The 27,456-nt window shown below is 31.7% G+C and overlaps 2 protein-coding genes across 4 annotated transcripts; both read right to left on the bottom strand.

Annotated features, from left to right (window-relative positions):
* Nucleotides 1-172: 172 nt before the first annotated feature.
* Nucleotides 173-10,136, bottom strand: LOC100801659 (tuberculostearic acid methyltransferase UfaA1). Of its 3 annotated transcripts, XM_006589244.4 has the most exons (24): nucleotides 9,628-10,091; nucleotides 6,880-7,097; nucleotides 6,422-6,527; nucleotides 6,238-6,339; nucleotides 6,067-6,126; nucleotides 5,842-5,920; nucleotides 5,525-5,672; nucleotides 5,001-5,124; nucleotides 4,708-4,888; nucleotides 4,468-4,496; nucleotides 4,146-4,294; nucleotides 3,556-3,658; nucleotides 3,287-3,382; nucleotides 3,144-3,199; nucleotides 2,935-3,058; nucleotides 2,356-2,418; nucleotides 2,180-2,239; nucleotides 1,936-2,097; nucleotides 1,731-1,804; nucleotides 1,552-1,645; nucleotides 1,227-1,363; nucleotides 1,059-1,139; nucleotides 856-961; nucleotides 173-491 (listed from the first exon to the last, which is right to left on the bottom strand). In XM_006589244.4, the coding sequence occupies exons 1-24, from the start codon at nucleotides 9,799-9,801 to the stop codon at nucleotides 435-437; spliced, it is 2,583 nt and encodes an 860-aa protein (XP_006589307.1). In that variant the 5' UTR covers nucleotides 9,802-10,091; the 3' UTR covers nucleotides 173-434. The 3 variants fall into 3 exon arrangements, 2 of the variants coding, with proteins under 2 accessions (XP_006589307.1, XP_014618759.1); XR_416491.4 differs by lacking the exons at nucleotides 173-491; nucleotides 856-961 and having other exon boundaries at nucleotides 1,227-1,380; nucleotides 9,628-10,136; XM_014763273.3 differs by lacking the exons at nucleotides 4,468-4,496; nucleotides 5,001-5,124; nucleotides 5,525-5,672; ... (4 more) ...; nucleotides 6,880-7,097; nucleotides 9,628-10,091 and having other exon boundaries at nucleotides 4,708-4,811.
* A 13,639-nt stretch (nucleotides 10,137-23,775) lies between these two features.
* On the bottom strand, nucleotides 23,776-27,394 carry LOC100810720 (cellulose synthase-like protein G2). Its single transcript, XM_003536208.5, has 8 exons — nucleotides 26,684-27,394; nucleotides 26,492-26,593; nucleotides 26,003-26,125; nucleotides 25,504-25,716; nucleotides 25,316-25,415; nucleotides 25,030-25,199; nucleotides 24,587-24,934; nucleotides 23,776-24,471 (listed from the first exon to the last, which is right to left on the bottom strand). Exons 1-8 carry the CDS (start codon nucleotides 27,290-27,292, stop codon nucleotides 23,914-23,916), a joined length of 2,223 nt encoding a protein of 740 aa, XP_003536256.1. The 5' UTR covers nucleotides 27,293-27,394; the 3' UTR covers nucleotides 23,776-23,913.
* Nucleotides 27,395-27,456: the final 62 nt, after the last annotated feature.

The following is a 27,456-nucleotide window of genomic DNA, read 5'->3' as shown; positions in this document are numbered from 1 at the left end:
TTTAATTCTTATAAATTATAAATTATTGTTAGTGAAAAAATTTGAATTTAGAATCATTCTTTTTTTCTTTATCACTAAACTAATCTTATATCTTCTCTTAAAGTTATTGTAATTATAATAACTAATCCTAATTTTTACATATTTTGTACTTATGCAAATCTTTAAAATTATAAGAATTGCATATAAATAAAGCTTGGTCCATTTCACCAAAAAATAATATTTTTTTGCAAGAAAAAATTCTCACCAATCTAGCTGTTTTGCCAGGGCGAAGCAGCACATTTCAGCTCCTATAATTTAACAATGTACAAGAGATGTATACTGAAAGAAGAAATACTTTAGAGATTAATTATCAAGAAAGGAGATAGATACATGGCCCCATCCTGTAATGTAATTTGGTAGAATGTGTGAGGCTTGTTCTGTCAACTGGTTTTGGTCTAGCTTTTGTATGGATCGCCTAATGCAGCAACGTTACCAGGCCGTGAGAAAACCACCTGCATGGTACATAAAACATATTATATACTTATTTTGTGACAATTGCAACTTCAAGCAACATATTACATTTTGATAAATGCCACTGCATGTTGAATGGAATATATATCTTGTTAATTAAGTACTCAAGGTTAGCCTAAATTTCAGCAAAATTTAGACTAGATTGCTGTTGTCAGTATTACATTATACAGCTAGATACAGTAAAATAACTACAGGTTTAGACAAATCTAAGTTTACGTTGGTACTTTGTTGTAGGATGATGGCAAGCACACAAGAATGACACATAAGGCTATGCTAAGTCATCTTGAATAGTGAGTTTAAAGGATCAAATTGCTCCGAGATTGTTATAGTAACTGCGTAATATACCTGATAATTTCCAAGTGTGAGAGACTTAAAACCTGCACCACAGTAATCAAAATAGTATTCCCATGTCCTGATGAATTTTTCATTAAATCCGAGAGCCATAATTTCACTGTCAGCACAAAAATAAACATTCAATAATTAGTTGTTGTAAGTAGTTATTTGAATTTAACATACAAAAGTGAGTTTCAATCAAATTAATAACATACTTCTGCCTTTCCAAGAAGTTTTTTCTCCAGCATCTGAGTGTTTGGTAGTAATGAATTCCTATGTTTTCAACGTGCTCCCCGCTGCAATTAAGAAAATTCATTTCTGTAAGTGGAAAGAATGAAGGGAAAGCACGTTGATAGAACTCAGTATTTGCATATAACTTGTACCAAAGTCTGGATGTGGCTGCCATGGCAGATGTTATCCTACTTAGAGAAGGTAGGCAACCTCCTGGAAATATATATTCCTTTATAAAATCAGAACTGCGCCTATATTCGTCATAACGCTCATCCGGGATTGATATGAACTACAGAAAATAACCATCTTTTCAATAGTCAGCAGTAATTCAAATACCAAAAATAATGTACTTGTTGTTATTGTTTCATTTGTATAGCATGCTCTCTAGAAAGTCTTTTTAATCTAAACATTACGTAAAAAAAAAACCATACAGATAATAAAATTAGGGTAAAATAGAAGCAATAATATATCAAATACCTGAAGAACAAGAAGTCCATTATCTGCCAATACTGATTCACAACAACCAAAGAACTCTTCCATGTATTCATGGCCAACAGCTTCTATCATTTCACTGAAGTATGCTTATACAAGTTATGCAACGTGTTGGAAAATTGCCACACAAGTCTGCAAATTAAATTAAATGATAAATAGCTCACCAAGATATTATCCTATCGTATTTATATGCCTTGGGCAATTGGCGGTAGTCACACAGAAGAAACTTGATGCGGTCCTGGAATCATGAATAAAATAGCATGAATTCACTTGAGAAATTCTAACATTGCATTTAGCTTTTCCTGATTTTATAAAAAATCCATCAGATTTTATATTATGAAATTGTAAAAAAAAAGAGCCTGTAAATACCTGAAGCCCGGCATCTTTAACTCTTTGTTCTGCAAGTTTCAGTTGTTCCTTAGACAACGTGATACCAGTGTATTTGCAGCCGGTTTGTTTGACAACTTCAATGGCTAAACTTCCCCATCCACATCCAATCTCAAGAATTTCATGTGTCTTATCTATCCTAGCCTTGTTTGATGGAAAATTCTTACAAGACCTTTTGCAAGATAACAGCTAAAATACTAATAAAATAGCAATCAAAGGTACTTACTTTTTCAATCAGGAGAGAGATTTTTCTCTTTTGTGCATCTTTCAAGTCTTCATCTTTATTCTATGAGGTCGTTTAACAAAAAGAAGGAAGAGTATTAACCAGCGCTGCTGCAGAAATTGGAGAATTATTTAAAATATGAAATTCAGACTCAAGCATCAGATAGTTGTTGTTCTTGCCTTGAACAGTGCACATGAGTATGTCATTGTTTCATCCAAGAAAATCGCAAAGAGTTCATTGCTCTAGAAACAGACCAAAGAAAAATTGTAAGCTTCTGTTCATTTAGTGTCAGCTCTAAAAAAACCATGGAATATGTATAAATTAAATGTTGACACAAAAGGGAGAGCAATTGAGAAATTTAATAAGACTTCCGTGTCAAGCAATAATTGTAGCTGACATTGGGGTATAACAAACTGTATATGCTATTCACAACATATAAACTATTAAACTGTAACTGAAGCATTGAGTTTGTCTCTATTCAAATTACACCAAGGCAAAAGAAAGATCCAATCCATTGGAAGATATACCCCCGTGTTAGTCATGTATGTAGTAGATCTCCTATGTATGACTATTGACTACTGTCTGTAACATAACTTTCTTGATAAAGAAAATTTCATTTGACGTTCTTGTGATTGTGCGTAACTAGTTATATGCTCACACTACTTTATATTTTTGGATAATATTAATATGTACTTGCTGCAATTTAATCCTGGAAAGTCCATGAATCTAGGTATCTTTGTAGTTGATGATCTTCATACCAGATCATAATGTCTAGAGATGTTCCTGCGAGCCTGTGTGAGAGTATTTCGCCTTGAAACATGCTCCATGAAGAACTTTGCAGATGTCAAAGCAGATGTAAGGAAAACTGGTGTCCACCAACCTCTAAAGGCATAAAACAAAAAAGTTTAATATGCCAACATAATTAATAGTATGTAACTGTAGTCTTCAACTCATCATATCCACTTACCTATTCTTCTTCAGTTTTAAATTGGATGCATTTGAATCTCTGTTGGCTATGAGAATCTGCAGTAAAAATGCTAAGGTAAATGGAAGTAAAGTGTAGAGTCTCAAAGAGACAACTCGCTGTAAGATTCTGATGGGAATGCTTACCAAAATAAGAATCAAGAGACCTTCATCTTTATCAACAAATGAAAAGTCCCCGTTGATATATGCATCCGCAAGGCCTAAATCTGCCTGTGTCATCACCTGAAAAATACGTACAAATGATAAGTTTTAGTTCCTTGTCATGCCAGCTACTTAATTTTAGAGTTGCATTGACAAAGATAAGCATATCTTGTCACTTCCACCACAGCTAGAATGACATCAATCAATAATCATAGTTCATGTGAAACTTAAAATGTGAAATTAAGAGTATTTACCTTCCAATAAAATTGTGGATTGTGGACTCTCAAAACACTCTTCAGACCGCAGTTTTTTCCAGTTCCCTCAAAGGTGAACATTGTTCCTCCCTCTTCCAATAACCTGTATGCCTCAAGGTAAATGCACCACTAACTTGTATCATTTTTTACTAGTCAAATCCATAGAAGATGAAGTAGATGATATATTTTGGACCTAGTTATTGTCAAGCTTTGAAATAAAAAAAAGAAGCTAAGATCAGCCAAGAGCATTATATCAAAGTAAACGATTATTATTGTTTTTTCATAAATAGAAATTTCAATAGATCCTCTTATTGTTTTTGGAATCACCATGCTTGTAAACAAACATCCTGTGTCTAAATGAATTCCAATTATTCATTTTTATTTTTATTTTTTCAAGTCCAATTCAACTTGCATTTGTATTGAATGAATATATTACCAACTTGAAAGAGTAACTGAAGCTTGTATAATTCTAAATCACTTAGGTGTGCTCACTACTAAACATGTATTATCCTGATACATCTTGGTATATTAACATCAAGCATATGTTATGATACTTTTTTGTTTTTTTGAGAGAATTCAAGTCAACTCACATTAAACAACCAGTATTGATATAGTAACTCAGGAATCTAGTCACAAAAATGCGTGCTCCCAGTTCCTTCCAAGAAGGTACCATGTGTTTTGGGTTGGTTTGAAGGACACAACAGCTTCCAAGAAGGCCATGTGCTGCGATCATGCCAGCCTGAAAGTTCAATCTTATAGTTAAGTTTTTTGTTTCATTTCAACAGGTTGATGACAATTTGTAAGAAAATTAACTGACTTAATATATTGCCACTTTAAGGAAACTATTCAAAGAAATATTTTTCAGTGAAAACTATATTTCTTCTTTCATTATATAAACTTAGCTTTAACTACCTTAAATCCATCTTCATGAAATCCATAACCTGAAAAGGCACACATAAATTCCTCTTATTTATTTAGATCACTGGTATATCTGAAGTACATACAAATTCCCCGACCTAATAGAGGTTGTTTCTAAAAATAATGGAGATTAGATATACATAATTTCGTAGGCATAAGCGGGTTTATGGAAGCTAGTACTGCCATAATTATTAATAGTTATCTTGTTTGTCAATACAATATGCAGGAATGTACCTAGGTAGGCCCCTGAAAACCAGATTTTTCTTTTCCCTTGAATATGGTCTAGCTCTAATGAAGCTTTGAATGCAGCAACCGATGGGACTGGATGGCCAGTTGACCACTTAAGCAAGGTATTTTCTGGTATATGATCTGGATTGAGAGTTACAAGAAAGGGTTGACTTGTTTCTTTGATATTCTGCAAATTAGAATAAAGATTAACCAACAAGTTTGTCCATTACTCACTTTAGTTAGAATAGGCCTAAGACCGTTCACTTATGATCAATGCTTTTATATGAAAATTTGCCAACCTGAAGAATATTGATCCAGTATGTCAGACAAACTTTGTTGTTGTTACTACCAAGAAAATTCCATGCACTCCATGCTGCTGGGTTTTGGGGCATTAAATTTTTGTCACGATGAAGAAAAATATCACTGCCAACACAGATCCAAGAATAATTGTGACTTTGGACTTTTTTGAATATAGATGACAAAAGATTCTTGATTTTTGCATCTTCATATATGTTTGTCATTAACATATATGATGACATAAACGTATACCATTGCATCCAGGCTTATAATACTTAAATTTCTGATTTAGGTCCTTAGAGAATAAATTTAAGATTGTTTTTCATCCTTTGGTGTGATAACATGCTGATGAAAGCATTATTATCCAACGTCAACTCTATTGAGTCTACGAAAATGATAAAACAAAGATACGTTATACATGCATTTGATCAATACTTCAATTGTAAATATAATCACTACAATCTGTGTTATCTTATTCCCTGAGAGGAGGGTGGCCAACAATTAGAAATATTAGAATGGATTTTACCTGTAAGCATATTGAAAAGCTCCGAGTATTCTTCGCTCATCAAATGTTGCTTCATCTCCTAATAATCTCAAGGCATCAGGTGCATGCACTGCCATTATGCATCCATCATACATTTCTTCAGAACCATCTTTGCAGTGAACAACACATTCTGCAATAATTTTTCTAACATTGTTACTAGAACAGCATTACTTAGTCTATATATAATTATTATTTGAAAAAAAAGGCGATGCACATGCCAATCTATCAGATCGAATTCACCTTCCTTTTCTGAAGAGGAAGGAATTGAAAGAGTAACAACAGATGGATTAGTTAATAACCTTTTTCAGATGTCGAAACCAACTGAACCTCACGATTAGTTATTATTTGGCTACCTTCCCTCTCAAGCTCTTCTTTGACCTGATTTTATAACAAATAATTAATAGTTAATGACACAAAATGATTTATAGCTCACGTTGAAGGATCTCTTGTATGAGTGACACTGAAAACTGCTTCCCAAGTGACACAGGCCTAAAGACTCTGCATGATAATCGACAAAATCGCACCTTATTAACATAAGTTTGTGACCGCCATCTTACAGTTAGCCACTGTGGTCTGCCAAAGAGCTGCAGAGAGGAGGATCAAGGGAATCAATAAGTAATCTTTAGTTATTTGGATTATAGAACTAGATTATATGCCACAATATAAATCTGGAACAGATTCAATTGTGCTACTACCTGAAGTAGATGGTGGTTGTGACAGAATGAAAGAACTGAGAAGGCAGAGAAGCTCATAACTCCTTCAGAAGAGCAGGACCAGATAGAACCACAAATTGGAATCTATAGGCATTGGAAGTTATAAATATACACTACGCATAAAATTGATATACATAGAAAATACAGGTGACATCATTGAACTCACAAGATAGGCTTTCTGAAATAATTCTGAGTAACCCCTTGACTTGATGAATTCCCCTAGAGGTTCGTTGCGGTCAATATCTGGGTTATTCTCAAGCATATCAAGATAGCTGCATTGCAAAATTGGAAAACACAAGGCCAACTAATTGATCAGGGTTCAGTTATTCAGGATAATAGGAAGAAGACTACTATGCAGTATACACTTCCAATTAGTGTTTTTCACAACTTTGAACATTTTGCTGTTGAGCTCAAATTCAACATGCAGGGCAGAGAAAGCTGAGCTATAGACAAATTTATCCAAAGCTCATAATTGGGATACCGATTGTTTATGTAACTCTTAGAAACAAAATGCATCATCAATTTGGAGATGTATATGATTTATTATTTCTTAGTTCACTGGAAAAGTGACAATCAAACACTGAAAGAAAGATTTAACTTTAACTATAGTAGGTACCAACTTGCCTAATAACATCATCTTTGAACTTGACAATTTCCCTTATCATTTGCCAGAAGTAAGGATTCAGTACATTCCTCTTCTGTGCAAACAAGCTTGTCAAACCATTTCTGCTTCCCCATTCGCATCCACGGCCTTTGTCTAAACTTACAGAAAAAGACATGTCTGATAATTCCATGTCAACTCCAAGATTCTCAAAAAAATCCAACATATTAGGATAGGTGACCTGTTCAATAATCCATGTTACATTGTCAGTAAATATTTAGCCTCACAAACACTGCTGTAATCATTTCATGATATAAAATCAATCAGTTTCAAAATACAAAGAATGCATTCAATGCCTAACATTTTAACTAATAATACTGATGCTTCATATGTGGTTGTGTCTATGACTATGTCTTTTTTTTTTTTGGAGTCCAAAGAATATCAATTATTTATCCTTAAACAAAATCCAAACTAGTAATTAGGTCTTTCATGTGGATCATTGTTGCTTTAATAATAATAATAATAATAAACAACCCTACATGTATAACTTTTGACGAGACTGCATTAAGTTTTAAGCAGTTAATTTATTTCACAATAAAGTTTAAATGTAGACAAATCTGTAGTTGTGAATCTAAAAATTGTGAGCATCACCTTAATCAAATTCTTTCATCAAGAGGAATGCTACATTATAGATATACACCATTTTCATATTAAAAATTCTATCACCTATTTTTTACCACTGTAAACAGCTTTCCATCTGGGTTATATAATGCTACAGATTGACAATTTCTTTTTCTTTTCTTTTCTTTTACTTATATTTTTTGTTGAGTGGTGATTTTGACACCCAAAATTTTTAAACACCCTATCAACAACTCTCATTTCTTTGTTTTTTCTCCTCCTATTAGATCATATCATCAATATTATCAATCACTTATATTTCTTCGTCTCTCTCAAGTGCTACCCACTCGGGTGTCAAAATATATTTTCTATTTTTTTTATATCCAATTAACACCTTTTATTTTTCTTCCTATCATATCATATCACTTATTTTATATATATATATATATATATATATATATATATATATATATATATATATATAATCTTTCTAGGTATTAACTAACATAAAGAGTGTCGATTTATAATTTTCCTTACTGAAAGCACTCAAAGTACTAATGTTCAGTCCCTCGAGTTCACAATATCTAGAGGTCCAAACGAATCTCAGAGCCCGATAGAAACTAGACAAGTAAACATTAGGACCACAGGTGGGGCCCATTGAGGAGTAAAGTTAGGTGAACAACTTAAGTATAGTTTGGTGAGTGTTTTTTTATCCATATAGTTACGTTTCTCACGTGGGTGTTTTGATTTCTTCCAATAAAATTAGACTTTTACTTTCCTGATTTATATTAGTCTTTATTTTAAATATTATTTAAATAAAACTCTAATATTGATTGAAAAATAATACTTGGTCTCTTGGTGTAATAGCTAATCTAGGATTATGTATGAAAAATAATCATTTTGAATAAAAACATTCATATGAACTGATTTTGGAGAGTTTGTTTGAATTGATTCGAGATCTTCTAGTATTTCATAATTCATTGATAATTATAAGAATACTATTTTTATTATTTTAAAAATTTGTGTATGAAATAATGTAAATAATTATATTACTTTTCTTATTTTTATATCAAAATTTGAAAAATATATATATAAGTAAGATAACATATTTATAGTTGTTGATACATAAAATTTCTTTATAATAAATTAATATTTAATTTTTTGAAATGGTCAATTAAAGTAATAAATTAAATATTAAATAGAAAAAAAGATTTTCTTTCTAACCAATTAATATTTATTTTTTCAAAAGGTCAATTAATATTTAATTAATTCGACATTAATTTTTAGAAGGCGTTAGTATAAAAAAAAGCTTTTAAGAAACCGAAATTAAATGTGAATACATATGGAGAAATGAATGCTCACAAATAGGACATGTATGCTGTTGAATGGGAATATAATAAGTGACGGTCAGGTGTGGCTAACATCACCCAACACTACAAAGTACAAATCGGTATTCTGCAAAATACTATTATCTAAGCAAATTTAGGCCAGTCAGCGGTGTATACGTTATTTAGGCTAAAATGTTAGTATTATTAACATACACCTAACTTTTCTTTCACTTCATTTTCATTTTTTTTTCTTCCTTTTACGTTTTATTATATCGATCAAATTTCTCTCAATCTTTCTCTAATTTCCACCTACAACCCAAAATACGGTATATGTTCATACTTTTCCTTTGCTAAATGAATAAAGTTAGTATTAAGGAATTAAAACAACAATGGCTTCATACCACATTCATCAGAAATGAGCATATAAATTCAACAATGCTTATTCGTCTTTGAAATCGTGAATAGAAGTCTCATTTTTCTAATTCCTCTTCTAGAACCATCTTTAAAATTTTGAATATATTTTTTTTTTTACTAATCTCTTTCTAAATTAATCCTTGAAAATCTGAACATACTTCTCATTCTAATAGCTCTATCCCGAACACTCGCGTAAACTCCAACAACAACATCTTAACACTCACATTCCATGGAAGAGAATCAAAGTTTACAAGAAAACTAAAACATCCAAAAAAAGCCCTTTTACAGTTTCGGATAATGTATGACTGATTTTGAAGTTGCTAAACTAAATCCTCACAAGTAGCTAGTGTGTTCAACAATTGAATAAGAGCAAAACAAGAAAAACAAAAACAAAGCCATTGCAATGCTTACCCGGTTGAAGACCATGAAACCAAGGTCAATATCAACCCCATCAACATTCACAGTCTTAGCATGTCCTCCCAAAGAATCCTCCTTCTCATAGAGAACCACATTCACTCCACCTTTGGCCAAAACATAAGCAGAAGCTAACCCACTAATTCCAGCACCAACAACTGCAACTCTCATTTTTGCTTTCTATTATCTAATTCACTATGTAACAAGAACCAAAAATATTCAACCCTTCACTCTTCAAGTGCCGCAATTTGAAAATGTATATATAGACAAAGCCAAAAGACCCTTTAATAAGAATGAGGGTACTCAAGTCTACTGAAATGGATGGATTCTACACATACGTGGAACTCAAAGGTCCACTTACAAGAGAGTTGCAAGTGGAAAGTACTAAATTCATAATAATGATTGATTCCTATTCAAGTTAAACGTTGTTCTTGAAAATGAATAAATAAATATTAGTAATCTTTTTGTCTAAATAATTAATTATTAATGCACACATATGATATGAGTTGGACGGGACTAGAAAAATTAATTTTTTATTGTCCTAGAAAGTTCTGCATCTTCAACAATCATTCATCTCTTATCTTCTTCAGCGGCTCAGACAAAACTGCAAAATGGAAAACATTGAAAGAAAATAAGGTCTCTCAAACAAGTATCCGATGTAGATGTTCCCTTGCTCACATATTTTAAATGCAAGGAACGATTTGCTTTCTTAAATGTTGCGTGAATTGCATTGTTCAGTTTTTGAGGAATGATTCGTTTCTTAGTTTTTAATTAGTTGACATGTGCTTTGTTTATTTAATTTACCAACGTGGTTAGAAGGAGATACTTCAATTCCTATTTTGATATTTAAATTTGTACGCACAAAAATGTGAGTACATCTTTAGTTTTACGTTAGATAATTAATTATGAGATCAAATTTTATTCCCAGTTGAAAAACTTTTGGTGGTTGAATAAAAATTTTATTCTAAAATTTACTTGCAATTTGTTTTTATAAATATAAAAACATCTAAATAGATGAATCACTTTAATAATGATTCTTTGATGTAGTGGTATAAAATTTATTGTGTTAATATGTGAGAAAACAATTTATTTAATTGAAAAATTTGAATTCAATTTTACCATATGTAATTTTTTTAGGTCAGCTGTAGTCATGCACAATAAGTAGGATTAGTGATCTAACTGATTAAGAGACAATCATGAACTTCAACCTAAAAAACACTAATAAATATTAATAAAATACATCAATGTCTTCACCTCTTTAAGAGTCTAACAGATGGTGATATAAAATAAAATTAAAGAAAATTTGAAAGTTTTTTATAGTATAATAGTCATGAACAAATACTAGAAGATAGATTTAACTTTTATAATAATTATCTTAAAAGTCATAATGATTTTTCATTGAATAACCATATAAGTGTGTAATTATTAAACTCTTAAGAAAATTAGTTAGCATTATTTAATTTATCTTTTTCGTTTAAAAACATTTTTTTCTCTAACGTATTCATAATTAGAACTTGATGTTAAAAAAAAAAGTGTAAATAGAAATAAAATTCTAATTATTAAATGAAGAATTTTGAGATGATCTTATTAAATTAAATAAGAAAAAATTAGTTTAAATGATTTTATATTTAAGATTAATACACAGGGCAGTTTTTTTTCCCTTCCAATGAAGTAAAAAAAATGGACTTTTTTTCACATTATTAGAGATTAGAGGGAATGAATTAGACTCATACATAATAGACCAAACATAATTAGTCTATCTTCACCCCTAACAAAGTGGTATTATTATTTTTAACGTAATTCTATTTTTAATTTACTTATTGTAGTAGATAATTAGATATATGATTTTGACTTTTTTAAGGTTTTACAGTAATATTTAAATTAAAACATATCTTTCCATCATATCACTGGTGGGAGAGTGGTGGTTTTGTATAATTATCATGTTCCTATGTTTGTACTTTTGCACTACTTATGCTATTTATGAAATTATTATTGATGATTAAAAAAAAATTCCATCACTATATGGTTTAATAATTAATGAGAAAAATAACGTAGCCATCAACAATAAAATAAGAACCTAAACCATAATGTGTAACATGAATAGGAGATATAAGATTGAATTTGTGATAAGATGATAAGGTGACAATAAACGAAGAAAGATGAGATCTTTGGTTTGAATCTTTCCTTCAATAAAAAAGTTAATACATTAACAATTAATATTTATCGTTTCCTAAAAATAATAAAATAGTAACTTTAATGTAATATATAGTAAATATTTATGTGTATAACATGGTACTTTATTAAATAAAAAATTTCTACAGTAATAATAGTAGCGTAGCCGTCAATAATAAAATAGTAAGCTTAATCAAAAAATAAAAAAAATAAAATAGTAAGGGTTCCCATAATTTATGTGTAACATGGCATTTTATTAAATAAAACAATTTTACAGTAATATGTGAAGTAACCCTCTTATTTGTACTACTAGGTTAAGAGAGTTGTGCAGTACATAAGAACATGTGGGCCGAGCCCATATACTCAAGAATAAATCTTAATAACTTTATAAGGAAAATGATATATCCACTCCCCCTAATTGTTAAGTGTACTCCTCTTTCGTATTTTCCTCCAAAATAATTAACAGGTAGAATGTGCGAGGCTTGATCTCTCCTTATTATAAGGACAAATCAACAGGCTTAGGGCAAGCTTTGGAATGGATCGCCGAATACAGTAACATTACCAGGGCGTGAGAAAACCACCTATATGGTAAATAAAACATACTATACACTTTGTTACAATTGCAACATATTACATTTTCATTAGTGCCTCTGTTGAACAAAATATCTTGTTAATTAAAGTACTTAAGGTTAACCTAAATATTTCATAAAATTAATATCAAGTTTGTAACAGAAATTTGGGTTGCTTTTTCTTGAAAAATGATATTTTACTGGTAGATTACTCCATGTAGCAGACAACCAACCCTATGTCTCAACAGAATGCCCTTGTTCATTGTAGTTCTAGTACCAGTCTTTTTTCTTTTTTTCTTTTTGGCAAATGTTGTTTATAAGCGAGGTATCTAACACCCTTACTAACAGATGCTAAAAGATTGCTTCTAAATATCCCAGCCCAACTAACTAACTAACTCCCTTACTAACAGATGCTAAAAGATATCTAACACAAACAAACACCTAATAGAAACATTTCACACCCTTTTCTGCATTATAATAAAGTATGTAGAATTCCTTTCCTTAAAAGATTAGTTTGAAATCCTAGTTAAAGGAGTATGTTGTCCTAGAGGAGTTCTCTAGGCTATTATTCTGTTCCAGAGCAGAGCTTCATATATAATGAGGTAAATTTTCCACGAAAATTTTCTGATATTCTGTACATGTTTTATCGACAAGTTGCAATATAATCCCCATGAGATCAATGGACAAGGGCTGTGGAAGGTTGAGTGGTTGGCTCCCTGATCATTATTTTTTTTGTTTTCAATATCTCTACTTGTGAAAAATAAGAGTAATAAACTTTTTTCTTCAATATGTTGAATTGTGCCGTGTCAATTTCTATATACTTGAATTTTCTTTTTCTTGGCAGTCTAAGTAGACTTGATTGCAGGTCTACATTCAGTTATAAAAGATCTGAAATTTCAATCTTTGTAGAGCTATATTTCAAGTATTGGAAATTGGGTGGCAGATGAAGTGTTATACCAAGTAAGTACAACCTTCATTTTCTAAATGATTTCGAATCTTTGTTGTTTCTCATTATAACCAGCCAACTTTTGGTTAATTTTGTGAAACATAACCTTAATAGTTTCTAATATTTTTGAAATGCTATTTGAAATAACATTTTTTAAGATACAAGCTTATATTTATATATTTTCTTTCATTTTTATTTTCAATATATTTATCCAATTTCTTAATTATTATTTTTAAATGAATTATAATTTTATTATTTTTTATGTTATTTACACTTTTCAGTTACTTTAGTTTTATTAAACGTTTACAATTTAATAAGTTATTTATTTTTATTTTCAGGGAATGCTGCCCAACATAATCTTAAAATAATAGAAACATTTTAAAAGATTAAAATGACTTTTCTAAACTTAAATAGCTAAATTGAAATGAAAAAGTAAAACGACATATTAAAAGTATATTTATTTTTCTAATATGATTTTTGTATAATAGTAGCAATAAGAATTCAACCTCATGCGTCTACTTCAATTATACCATTATCTAGATTTTTTTAAATCTGATTTGAACAGTGTTTTTCACTTTTTATCCGTGTAAATTCCTTTCATACAGACTTCTTTTTTTTTATTAATTAATTAATTAGATATTACGAGCGATTTCACTTTTGTGTGTAAATTCCTTTCCTACATCAATAAAAAAAAAGTTCCTTTCATACAGACTTATTTATAAATTGGTTGAATAAAAAGATGTTAACTTTTAAGAGGTTCATCTCTGTTATAAAAAGATGTTTATTATTATTATTTATTGCTTTATGTAACCAGGTCTAAGAGTTAAGGCTTAAAGAACGTTTTTCGTTATATTCAGAGGAAGAAAGTAGTAGGTTTCGCGTGCTTTAACGCGGACCTTTTCATATAATAATCATAAAAAATAATTATTTACTTAAATATTCATCTTTTTTTACCCAATTAAGAAATCAGCTTTGGAAATCTCACGGATAAAAAAACGATTTTTTTATTTAGAAATATTCTTACGGTGGAATTATAAAATTATTATGTAATGTTTAGGTTTAAGTAGTTAAAATATTTAAGTGAATATATTTAATATCTCTCAACCAATAGAATATAAATAAATAAAATTTGTCCTTGGCCCAGTACATTGAGGGATATTGTAGTCTTTGACCTAGGAAAAAAATTAAGTTAGATTTTATCCCCTGTTTCTTGGCCCAACTATATCCTTTCTTTTTTCTTTTTTCAGGAGTTAATGCACCTGCTTCTTTGTCCCCTGTACTATCTCTTTCGTTCTGAATTATCTCACTGTATTGTTCTTGATTCAATCTATGTTTTGTCTTTCAATGTGGGTTTTGTTGTCGACGATGAACGATCACACAAATGTTGCCACCATTACAATAAGTGAGAATAAGTTTCATTACATGATCATTAGAATGACCTAATCTAGCATACCAGATTAACAATACCGAGAGAAGAAGAAACAAAATCAAACATTACAGTGGAACTATTATTATTAATAGTGAGAGCTAAACTAGTAGAGGCAACACTTGAAGCATCAGATGCAGACGTCAGCAGTGAAGGACTCTCTTGAAGCTTGAGATTATGAAAGGAGTAAAGTCCATCGACACCAACAAATCCTTAAGAAGGATGTTATTGGTCTCCTGAGATTTTACAAGACACGCATGAAGGTGAAATTCAAAGAAAACAGAGTTATCTTTGACAAATTGACTAACACTTAACAACTTCTTCAAAATTGAAGGAACATGTAGTAACTTGTGAAGTTTAAAGGTTATGCCAACATCATTATGAGATATAAATGATGAAAAATCATTGTTAGAAATACTTAAACCTTCACCATTGCCTATGAATATCTAATCTGGTCCATCAAAGTGGGTGAATTGTTTAATATTTTGTGAGTCTTCAATCACATGAAAACTGGCTCTAGAATCTAGAATCCAGGTGGTACCAGCTTGCCCATTCCCTTGAGAGGTTGAACTAGTGAGCATGACACTTGGTTGACTATGACTTGGACCAGGATTGTTAAAATTCGAATTTACCCAGGTATTGGAGATTCTGACTGAACCAGTAGAGTATGGGATAGGTTGTAATGTAGTGGGATCAATGAGTTAAATATTCAAGAGGATGGAAGGTCACATTAGATCGAAAATGGCAAACATTAGTCGTGTGCCCAAATTTAGACAAATTTGACATTGAAAATTTGCAAATCGTCCACCACCACGATCACTGCCAAAGCCACCGCCACCGCGGCTCGCACCACGGTTCGTAAAGGCACCACGATTACTACCACGACCATACGCATCGCAAGAACCACCAGAATCACCAATTTTATAGGCATTTGGATACAAACAATCTTGTTTGTAGTTTATCAAGGTAGAGTTCATCACCTGTGCCTCTTTGTATTAGATTTAGAGAATTGGTGGAACAAAGAGAACGAGAGAAAACATTGAGAACAAAAAAAGGAAAAATTGATATTATTGATTCTGAAAAAAGTTATTTTTTTAATGCAGTTTTAAAGGAGGTATTTATAAACCTCTAGACCTTGAAGCTAATCACAAACTGACTAAAAGAATTTTGTTAAACTGACAAAATTTTGTTAGTGAAAGAAAAATAGTTAACTGTCTAACTGTCCTACAATAATTGTTTGTAACAGTTATTTTTATACATTCATTCTAATAACCCCCCTCCCCCCCACAAACTCAGGAGGGAAGGTTTTTCCACAGAAAAATGTTTCACATTGAGTTTATCCCTTAGTGCTTCAAATCTTGTTGAGGAAAGTGGCTTAGTTAAGACATTTCTCCATTGATCTAAGGCAGCAAGATGCACAATTGAGAGTTGTTTGGCCAAAACTTGTTCTCTTACAAAGAAGACATCAATTTCCATATGCTTTGTTCTACTATGGAACAATGGATTGTGAGCTATGGACACTGCACTTTGATTATCACAGTAAATCACAGGAGTTTGAAAAGAAACATGTAATTCTGTTAGAAGGTTTTGAATCCAGGTTAATTCAGTAGATGTTTGGGCCAAACTTCGATGTTCAGCTTCAGTGCTAAACCTTGCCATGACTTTTTGCATCCCGAACCATCAAGATATCAAGTTTGAGCCAAGAAAGATAACTGCTTTTGATGTGGAACGTCAGTCATCAATATCTGATGCCCAATCAACATCACAAAGAGCATAGAGTGCCATAGGTTTTGAAACAGAAGCAGGTTGAAGGAATAAATCATGAAATATAGTTCCCTTGAGATATCTTAATATCCTTTTAACCACAACCCAATGAGAATCCAATGGATTAGCCATATATTGACAAACCTTATTAACAACATAACTAATCTCAAGTCTAGTAAGGGTAGCATACTGCAAGGCACCTGTTGCTAACCTATAAAGAGTTGGATCATGAAATAGATCAATTCCATGTTTGGACAATTTACAGTTTGTAACCATAGGAGTAGATATAGAGTGTGCCTCGAGCATTTTATTTTTATGAAGTAGATCTTTGACATACTTGTTTTGAGACATCAAAATAAACTTGTTAGGGAGATACTTAATCTCCAACCCCAAGAAATAATCTAAGTGACCTAGCTGTTTGATAGAAAAAGTTGTATTCAATCTCGAACTTAATTGTTGAACGAGAGAGTTAGAACTTCCTGTGATGATGATATCATCTACATAAACTATAGTGTGCTGTTGATGTGTATAAATGAACAAAGAGGGATCACACTTGCTTCTTACAAACCAAATTTGTATTAGTGTTGACCTTAACATGTCAAACCATTGCCTTGGAGCTTGCTTTAACCCATAGAAAGCCTTGTTAAGTTTACAAAAATTTCAACTTCAAAACTTGTAGGTTGAGTCATATAGACAGTCTCCTCAAGTAATCCATTTAGAAATGCATTATTGACATCAAGCTGAAATAAGTCTCAGCCTTGTTAGAGAGCAAGAGTTAGAACTACTCTAATTGTAACTGATTTTACCACAGGAGAAAATGTTTCATGAAAGTCAAAGCCATGAACTTGATGAAATTCCTTAGCAACTAATCTAGCTTTGTACCTATTAATTGAACCATCAACATTTTCTTTTATTCTAAAGACCCACTTGCATTCAATAGCTTGTCTACCAACTGATAATGGAACTAAGTCCCAAGTTCTATTTCTCGTTAGAGCATTATACTCCTCCTACATAGTTGCAAACCATTCTGAACTTTCTAGGGCCTGCTTTACACTTTTAGGTTCAGAATGAGTAAGAAATAATGAAGGATGCAACCTAGGATTGTGTATTTCATATTTAGACCTAATTTGCATAGGATGGGTGTTAATGGGAATTAGAGTTGATGCAGACACAGATTCACTATGAGACAATATTTGATGATTGAGGATGAGTGGGAGAGGGTGCAGTTGGTATAGATTCACTAGATAACACTATATTGGATGATTGTGGATGAGGGGAGGTGGATTTAGATGAGGTTTGATTTAAGGCAATAGAAAAGAAACCAGAAGGAGCTGAAAGGGAATTGGAGGAAGGCATTTGAGCAAGTGAAGGTGTAGAGGCTAAAACAGGAAGAGATAGATCAAGATTGAGGATGAAATAGGAAGTACTATTCTATGTTGAACTGGAGGAAGAGGAAAACAAATCGAAATATGGAAACCTCAACTCATTAAACAAAACATCATTAGAAATATAAATTCTATCAATTGAAGACAAATATTTGTAACCTTTATTTGAAGATGAGTACCCCGAGAAAACACGTTCTTGAGACATAAAATCTAGTTTATGAGTATGATAGGGTTTTTTTATTTAAAGTTTAAATAATATATCAATAAAAATACATAAAAAATTGAAAGACTTTAAATTAAAAATTGATTATATTTAAATAAAAATGACATATTTGTTAAACTAATAATGAGACGATGTTCCAAAATGAGTTCTTTTAGATATGCGTCTGAATCTCTCATCTTGTTGGACTGAATTGGTCTATGTTTGTTGTTCTCTTGGTCTACGCCCTCTACCTCCCCTTGTTCTAGGATGCTCACGTGTAATTGTCTGTTGTTGTTGAAGAACATGATGACCACTGTTGTCATCATCATCGTCACCATCACCATCATCTTCGTTATCGTTGTATTGTTGTTATCCTTGTCCTCGTGACTCATGTCACTAAAAAAATTGATTATATTTAAATAAAAATTACATATTTGTTAAACTAATAATGAGAAGATGTCCCAAAACGAGTTCTTTTAGATATGCGTCTAGGTCTCTCATCTTAATGAACTGGATTTGTCTGTGTTTGTTATCCTCTTGGTCTACAGCCTTTACCCCCTCTTGTTCTAGGTTGCTGTTGTCCTCTTGGTCTACAACCTTTACCACTTCTTGTTCTTGGTTGCTCACGTGTAATTGTCCATTGTTGTTGAAAAACATGATGACCACCGTTGTCATCACCATCACAATCATCTTCGTCATTGTTGCTATTGTTGTTATCCTCATCCTCGTCCTCGTCTTCGTGACTCATGTCACTAATTTAACGTCTTTCAATTTTTTTCATGTATTTTTATTGATAGATTATTTAAACTTTAAATAAAAAATATTTAAAGTAAACTATATTAAATATATATATATATATATATATATATATATATATATATATATATATATATATATATAACATGTTTTAAATGATAAATAATGAAAATAAAATAGTAACATATCAAATAAAATCATAACAAATATATTAATAAAATCAACTTAATATTATTCATTATATATTTAAATTTATTTTTTAAACTTTTTTATTTCAAATAAAAATAAAACCGTAAACAATATTAAGTTTGTAAGAAAAAAAACGTATTTATGAAAAGAAAATAGGTTAACAAAATAAAAACATGTCTGCAAATAGTAAAAATGATTTTTTTTTAAAAAAATAAAACAAGTTTGAAGTCGTAAACCTTTAAAAAATTAAAAAAAATAATTTTACAACTTTAAAGTCGTAGAAAAAAAATACGAATTTCATTTTAAAAAAAGAAAAATACGACTTTAAAGTCGTATAAATAATAAAATTTGCACTGAAGTCGTAAATATTTTTGTGATTTCAGTTAAAAAAATTTAAAAAAATAACAAGTCGTAACATGTTACGACTTACCCCGATTTGGATAATTTTTTAAAATTCATCCCCGATTGGAAGATTGCAAATTTTTTTATCCATAATTGGTAAAAAAAGCCGCCATAGGAAGCTAATAAAGCAAAGAAGGGTCTATATTCACCATCCCAATCAGATTGAACACTTTTTATTTTAGTGTTAAGTTCAAGTTCAACTGATAACTAAAAAGTTTGGAAAACAAACCGTTCAAAGGTATGTAAACCCTTTAAGGTTGACCCTAAAGGTTGACCCTAATTCTGAAATCGAAAAAGTACAATTGCCTCTGTGATGGATTGTTTATTCATCTGAAGTGTACAGGCCCTATAAGATGACCTTGATCCTAAAAATGGAAAAATGCATTTGTCTGTATGAAATAGATTCTTTATTCATCATTGAGATATATTGATTTTAGCCTTAATGACCCTAAATCAAGCTTCATGTTGATGGTGATAATGACGGATAAGGAGATCACATAACCCAACTTACTCGCACGATTGATCATTCGCCATGAAAGATGGATGACCTTTTCTAACGCCGTTTCTTGTTTGGATTTCTATGTTTTGACACCACACATAGTACATAATTGAGTCACCGATTGAGGATAATCCTAAATTTTCATGTTGCTTCTATGAGAAGATGAGATAGATGATAATATATGTTATTCCAAGAAGAAATTTATGCTAATAAGAAATCATACATCGATCAAAGTATTTAAGAGTCATTGAGGATTAAAGCGTGAATCATTAATGTAAACTTAGATTAAATAATAAATGAACGCACCTAGAGGGAAAAAAAATATTAATAATAGATGAAATTAGTCATGAAGATACCTTCGAATATAGTGTCACATGAAGGAAAACATAAAATATTATATGTTATTGATGAAAAAATACAATATTATATAATAAATATATGGTAAAAACGATTTAAAATTAAATTTAAATAAAATAAAATAAAATTTTAAAAATGATTAAAGAACCTCTATGATATAATAAAAAAAAGTAGAAGATAAATATTTGTCTTTTTTCATTATTTTTCTTTTAATTTTTCGATAATTATCTTACTTTCTAATTGATGTTTTATTAATACAAACGCACACACACATATTCCAGAAGTAATATAAATTTTAAGCGTTGTTTTTGGTTTTAAATTCTTTTTATGATTTAACGAAACCAGTGTCTTTCGTTGTGCAAACGCATTTCTGTCTGAAAACTATGTTTTTTAGGGAAAGCCTTCGTACGCCACATAATCGGGGTTTGTAAGCCCTATAAAGATGATCCTGTTGCGGATTTTTAACCATTGGGTATACAATTTTGGAATTTCTTTACACTGTGATGTTTGGATTTTGGATTTCCTATTGATAAAGATAGACCCCGTTGCATGTTTTTACCCTATTGGGTTATACAATTTCGAGATTTCTTTAAACCGTGATTTTTGGATTTTGGAATTTTTGTTGCACATTTTTTTGCCCATTGGATTATACATTTTCTTATTTATTCAAGAACGTCCATTGGGTTATACATTTTCTTGTTTTTACTTATTATCTTTTACCCGATGGGCATTCTTGAATAAATAAGAAAATGTATAACCCAATGGGTAGGGGTGGGTAAACGAGTCCAAGTTCATGGACTGGTCCGTGGGGCCTATGATCCGCGCAGGTAACAGACTAATTTTTTTAAATAGGCCATGGTTATGTAATATTTTTTGGTTTGTCCTGCTTAACTTGCAGACTGTGCGGGTTTGGTCCGTGGATTGTCCGTAAGTCCACTTAATCCATGGTTTGAGAATTCCGCCAACTACAACACCTTAAGAATCCCGCTTAATCCAAATATTTTATTATTGACTTTTGATATTTTGAGTATCTAAATTACAACTATGGCTTCCAAATCGGCCTTTAGTATTGACTCACGGGTGCTTAACAAATACTGAACTAGGCTTCTTGGTGACAATGTGCAAGCCTTGATATGTACTAAAAATTGGTTACTAGGATTTGATGAGCAAGGTAAATAATATATAATAATTGTTGTCTCAAAATCACTTAACTTGAGTTGATTCTAATATTTATTATCGTTTTGAGTTTTAGGGAAAGAATATGAAGATGTGGAGATGGAGAAGGCTTAAGCTACTTCAAATATGGAATTATTTGTTGTTAGAGATGCTTAAGTTTCATATTTTAGATTTATTGCTTGGATTTTCTTTTCTTAATACATTATTTATTTTATTGATGTAATTGACTAATTGTTGATATTTTATTTACATTTGTGTTGAACTTAATTTGATTGTGTTGCATTTTTATTAAAATTGAAATTCTTTTAAAACTAGGCCTATGGATCAATCCGTTTGACCGGCGGGGTCCGCGGGGCGGGGGCGGACCAATTTATTAGGTCCGTATAAGAATACGGGACGGGCTGACCCGGTCCGCTGCCAATGCGGACTTATGCGGGCGAGCCTTACGCGGGGCGGACTAACCCGATTACCCACCCCTAATGATAACCAAATTTAAACGTGGCGTTGGAGTTTATACATTGAATTTTAATTTATATATAATGTTGTTTTTAGTAAAAAAATTTAAATGACATGGATATTTGGAAAACTGTTTTAGGAAATTTTCTTTCTAAGAGTTTTGAAAAAATCATCTTAAAATTCTCAATTTTTTAATTTTTTATAAAAAAAAGATATTTTAAGATAGTTCTTTGAAAAATCATCTTAGAAAATTTATATTTTAAGATGATTTTAAAAAAAATTATTTTAGAATCCTCAATTTTTTTATTTTTTATTTAAAAAAATACATTCTAAGATGATTTAAAATTCTCAAATTTTTTAATTTCTTTAAAAAAAGATATTTTAAGATGATTTTTTAGAAAAAATCATCTTAGAAACATCCATTTTTTTTAAAGAACAATTTCTAAGATAATTTTTTATAAAATCATCTTAGAAATTGAATTTTTTAAAACGGTTTGAGAACCGTCATAAAAAATTAAGACTTTTCACGATGACAACTTTAAGTCGGTTCAAAACCGTTATAAAAAGTCTCCCAGAACCAATTAAAAATCCATTTTTTTAATAGTGACTTGAAGGGAAAAAGGGTTGAATTTTTTTGTTTTTTTGCTACATAGTAAACTAAACACTAGAGAGCAAAGATGAGAGTTGCAGTGATTGGTTCTGGAATTAGTGGGTTGGCTTACTTTTGTTTTGGCAAAAGGTGGAGTGAATGTTGTGCTCTATGAGAAGGAGGATTCCTTGGGATGAGATGCCAAGACCGTGAATGTTGATGGGGTTGATGTCGACCTTGGTTTCATGGTCTTCAATCGGGTAAGCAACATTACAATGAGTTTTTTTTTCTATGATTCAATTGTTGAACACAACACAGTAGTTTATGAGGATTTTGTTTAGTTATAACTTTTTGGTTCGGGAAGATTGCCTCAATCTGAAAATGTATATGCCACAATGGGAATAAGATCGTACTCAAGCCTCAAATAGATAGTACATTCACATAAAGTGAAACTGAAAGGAGTGGAAATGAAATCAAGTCAAGTTTTATTAGGCTTAAGTTCGACTGAGTTGAATACGCAAAGTTTGAATTTGACTCATTACCTGTCATAGGTTTTTTTAAGGCTCGACTCAGCTTACATAAAAGTCTAGTTTGGCCTACGAGTCTATTTAAAAACCTGCTTAGAGACGTCTTTAATCAATTAATTAGTTAGCCACGTTGTTAGCATCAATATCAAGCTGTTTGTAAAAAAATAAATAAAAAACTTAATGATAAGTATTCTAATAAGAGTATGGTATACATAATTGATTAATACATTTTTACGCTAGCCACATTATAAACCTTCATATGATAAAATTATTAACTTTCTTAAATATTATCTTAAAATAGAGAATTTTTTTACTGGACCAAAAACCAACACCTCATCCTTAAATAAATACCAATAAAAGATTACAACTAGTATAACAAAAAGAAAAATATTTATTATTTATTAAATTTATTTTGATTTCCTTTAATAAAAATATAATATAATTAGTTTTCTTTAACGAGGATTTGATCTTAAGAAGATACAATAAATATTTATAGAATATATATTTTTTAATTTCTTTAGTTATCTTTGTTTATGTAAATGAAATAAAACACACAATCAAAGTCACTAGGCTTGGTTTAGTAGGGGGAATTGAATAGTTTGCTTCAAGTCCTCGGAAATCAATTATCACTGGAGATCAACATGCATGAATAGTCAAATTATTTTTCTCATGGATTATACAAAATGAGAAATATGACAAATATACTTTTTTATGTATTTTTAAATATAGATTTTTTAATGGGTGAATGGTCTCTGGCTTTATTTCATCCAACTACATCACTTTATACTGTCAACATGCAGTTATATTCTCCACTATATAGCATAAAAGCAAAGCTGGACGAATATTTTTGGAGAGACAGAATGGGCTTTTACACTTTCCTTAGTAGAGAATAGATTGTAGAAGTGATAATTGTGGCCAAGATATTTGATGTTACAACTAGAGCAGTTGAAGGATAAATGCGTCCAACATCTTTCCTTATCACCAAACCTTCAATGATTGGAGAGTTAACAACAATGATATAAGCTGGAAGTAAAAGCTGTATGAACATCTTGTCCCAATCTCCCACAGATAACACTCTGTAGATTCCCCCTATGAAGCAAGATATGTTGATGATGAGGAGTGCAACCATTGGCACAAGGAACATGTTTGATGTTCTGAAGTCAAATTTGTCCATTTGGTAAAGCCTAGTCTGTTCATCATCCTCCACTTTATTGGTTGGCAAGAAACTAGCCTCTTTTAAACCAAATTTCTTCAGTAGAGCATCCAAACATCCATATAGATGGGATGTGATGGATGAGATCATCCATATCCTTTGCTCAATTATCCATTTTCTGATTGTTCCTCCAGTTGAGAGGACTTCTACTAAGTGCTTGGTGAGAGCTGATAGAGGGATAAACAGAAAAATGAAGAAAAATGGGTCTGAGACCTGAAACACGAGAGAAAAAACAAGGGAGCTATGTCACAATATTTGAAAGAAAATATGATCAATTCAAGGAAAAATAAAAGCATAGGACTTAGGAGTAGCATTATTTAGTTGTTACCTTGGGGTACAAGGGAATTCCATCTACTAGACAAAGCTGAGGGACAATGGCTAAACACCAAAGGGGCAAGCAATAAAGAGGGAAATATGTAAGTTGTGCATAACAAAGACTCTGAAGTAGAGACATCCTTAGAGGCCCACATATAAGAGGACAAAACCTGCTTAAACCAATATCAAGCAGTCCACAGTACCATCTGGTGCCTTGAATTAGTAAGTCATTCAAATTGGTGGTACCATTTCCTAGAAACTGTGGCTGTGGTGGATCGCATAACACTGAATTCCAACCATTGCAATTCAATGTGAATCCAGTGTGAACATCTTCACATACTGTACCATACAGGAATCCAACCTGGTAGCATACACCAAAAAAAGAAGTGCATTGAGTATGTTAGATAGATTAATTAAAAAAATATGTTTGGACATTGGATCATAAAATATGCATACCTCTTTGCCCCATTCAGTGCCAATTTCATAATTACAAGAAGCCAGAAGCAAAGTCTCTTCTTCAGGCAATGTATGTCCAACAGTGTCTGAATCCGGAGTACAGTGTTGTTTTAAGGATTTGATGAACCCATTGGATGTGCCAACATATTGTCGGAGTTCAAGGTCAGTGGCTAACATTCAAAACATGAAATTATATGAGAATGCGTAGTATGTAGTATGTACTTATACATGTATATGTTCATCCCATATTACGAAATTTCAAGAAACAAATCATCATGCTGCACACCTTTAATTTTGTAATTCCCATACAGTGATTCCCTTTTCATATAGAAGCCTGTGCCAGATAATACTGGTCCCCTAAGCCCATCCATACCTTGCCATAGAACCTAAAGTTGTGGGCAAAAACATAGTAAAATACAACGTCATTTTGAAAATGATATCAAAACTTGAAAGGTCTTGTTTGGTATCCTTTACTTTATATGCTGATCTGTGCTGACTGTCATATATGTCATTCTTGCTTATATTGTGATATTTCTGAGGAAATTGAACAAACGCAAGTGAAAGTGATATCTTGGGATCAAGGTGGAAACACAATGCTTGGCGTGCTGAAGCTGGGGCATTGCAGAACATGTCACAATCCAGCACTAGAATATATGGAGCATTGCTTATCACAGCAGAGACACGGTACTGCAATAATATATATTTATAAGCAATCAAATAGCTTATTGCAAATCTGTAAAGCAGCTTCAGATTGGTCACTGTATTCCCGTGCTTCATTTAATAGAACTCCAGATATTTGCGTTACATTTGTTTCAGTTTTTGTTAAATGTATCAGTGGCAATATCAAAATTTTAGCAAATACTTCATATAAGGTACTATTGACTGAGTTCCAAATCCAATAGGTTGAGTATCATACTTGTGTTATGTCCCTAGAGAATGCCTTTCATAACACTAGAGAGAGAAAGAATCTTACAAGGACATTGAGGGCCCCAGCTTTGAAATGGTGGGGATGAGAAGGCTTTTTCTCACGGGAAACATAGACAAGGAAAGGCAATTTCACTTGCTCTATTTCACTGCTGCTATTCTCTTGTATCACCTGCCATCATCATCAGTGTTTAAATAGTTTTTTTTTTTTTGAAAGGCAAACAGTGTTTAAATAGTTAACCAGTTGTCAGATGCAAACATATGATATTGTGGCCATATCACTACAATTTACTGAAAACACTAGAACCTGCTGATAGAAAATTAGTCATATATATACTTAAAATAGGGATAAAATCCGAGTCAGTTGAGTTGATATGCATGTGATTCAAGCACTAATTAAGCCCTACCTACAATTTTGAATCCGAGATAAATGAACAATAAATGAACCTACCAAGGTTATTTTAGATAAGTTTAAAAGAGCTAATTGAAGTATTGAACTTCAAATCAGGCTATTTTAAGTTCTACTACCAAATTATACCTCTATAATAGGTGGATGATTTTGACCCTTTATGCCAGTTGTATCTCCAGAGTGGTCTTCTTTTACTCTTTCTATGTCTTCTTTGAAAGCCTCATATTTTTCCTGCAGAAAATTGACTATCAAGTAGTATAAGTATTGCTCCCAAAATCCAAAATTTCAGAGAAAATTTACTTCATCTCACACAAAACCCACCTTGATCATTTTTTTATCTGCAAGAAACTCAATGCTCCCATCAGAATCACCACCACCATTCTCTGAAGCAGAAAAGTAAGCCTTGGGGCACCTACACTCTATTCTGTATCTCATGCAGAAGGGAATCCACCACTTTGCAAACTTCCAAGCCTCCCTCATGGCACTCAAGGTGACAGATGAACCTCCATCATCAGAAACATACACATGCAGCTTCTCTGGCGGGTAATCCAGCGCCATGGCTGATAGCAAAGTGTTCATAACATCCAAAGTTGGTTCCTTAGTTGGGTCTGCAGTGCATATGAAAACATCAATGAGAGGGAGCTTGTCATCCTGTGGTAACCTTTCAGGAAACACAGTTCTTGAAATGGGGTGCCAGCGGAAACCTTGACCAAGAATCCAAATGAAGGAGAGAATGATTTCAGAGGCAAAAACAAGAAGCCAAGGGAACAAAGTAGTTCCTCGTCTGGTTTGTGGATTCTGAAAGAAGAAACAAAGCCTGTAGTAAACCAAGAAACATAGAGCAGTGAAATGGAGGATGATGTGTAGTCTATTGGTGAAAACCAATGAGTTGTTTACGTGGATGAGACTGAGAGAAAGAGTCTCCTCCATTTCTCTTTCTTCCAATGGTTTAAAGGTATATCATAGAATATATTTGCTCTTCTAAGCTTTCGTGCGCATTGATTACTTAAGGATAATGTTATCCAATAATTGAGGCCATTATAATAAGGTATATTAAGGTGAAAGGGAGAAAGAAAAAAAATAAAAATAGTGAG

This window comes from Glycine max, chromosome 10 (assembly GCF_000004515.6).
Source record: "Glycine max cultivar Williams 82 chromosome 10, Glycine_max_v4.0, whole genome shotgun sequence".
NCBI classification, from domain to species: Eukaryota; Viridiplantae; Streptophyta; class Magnoliopsida; order Fabales; family Fabaceae; genus Glycine; species Glycine max.
Note: the sequence above shows the minus strand (reverse complement) of the source record. Positions and strands in the feature narration are given on the sequence as shown.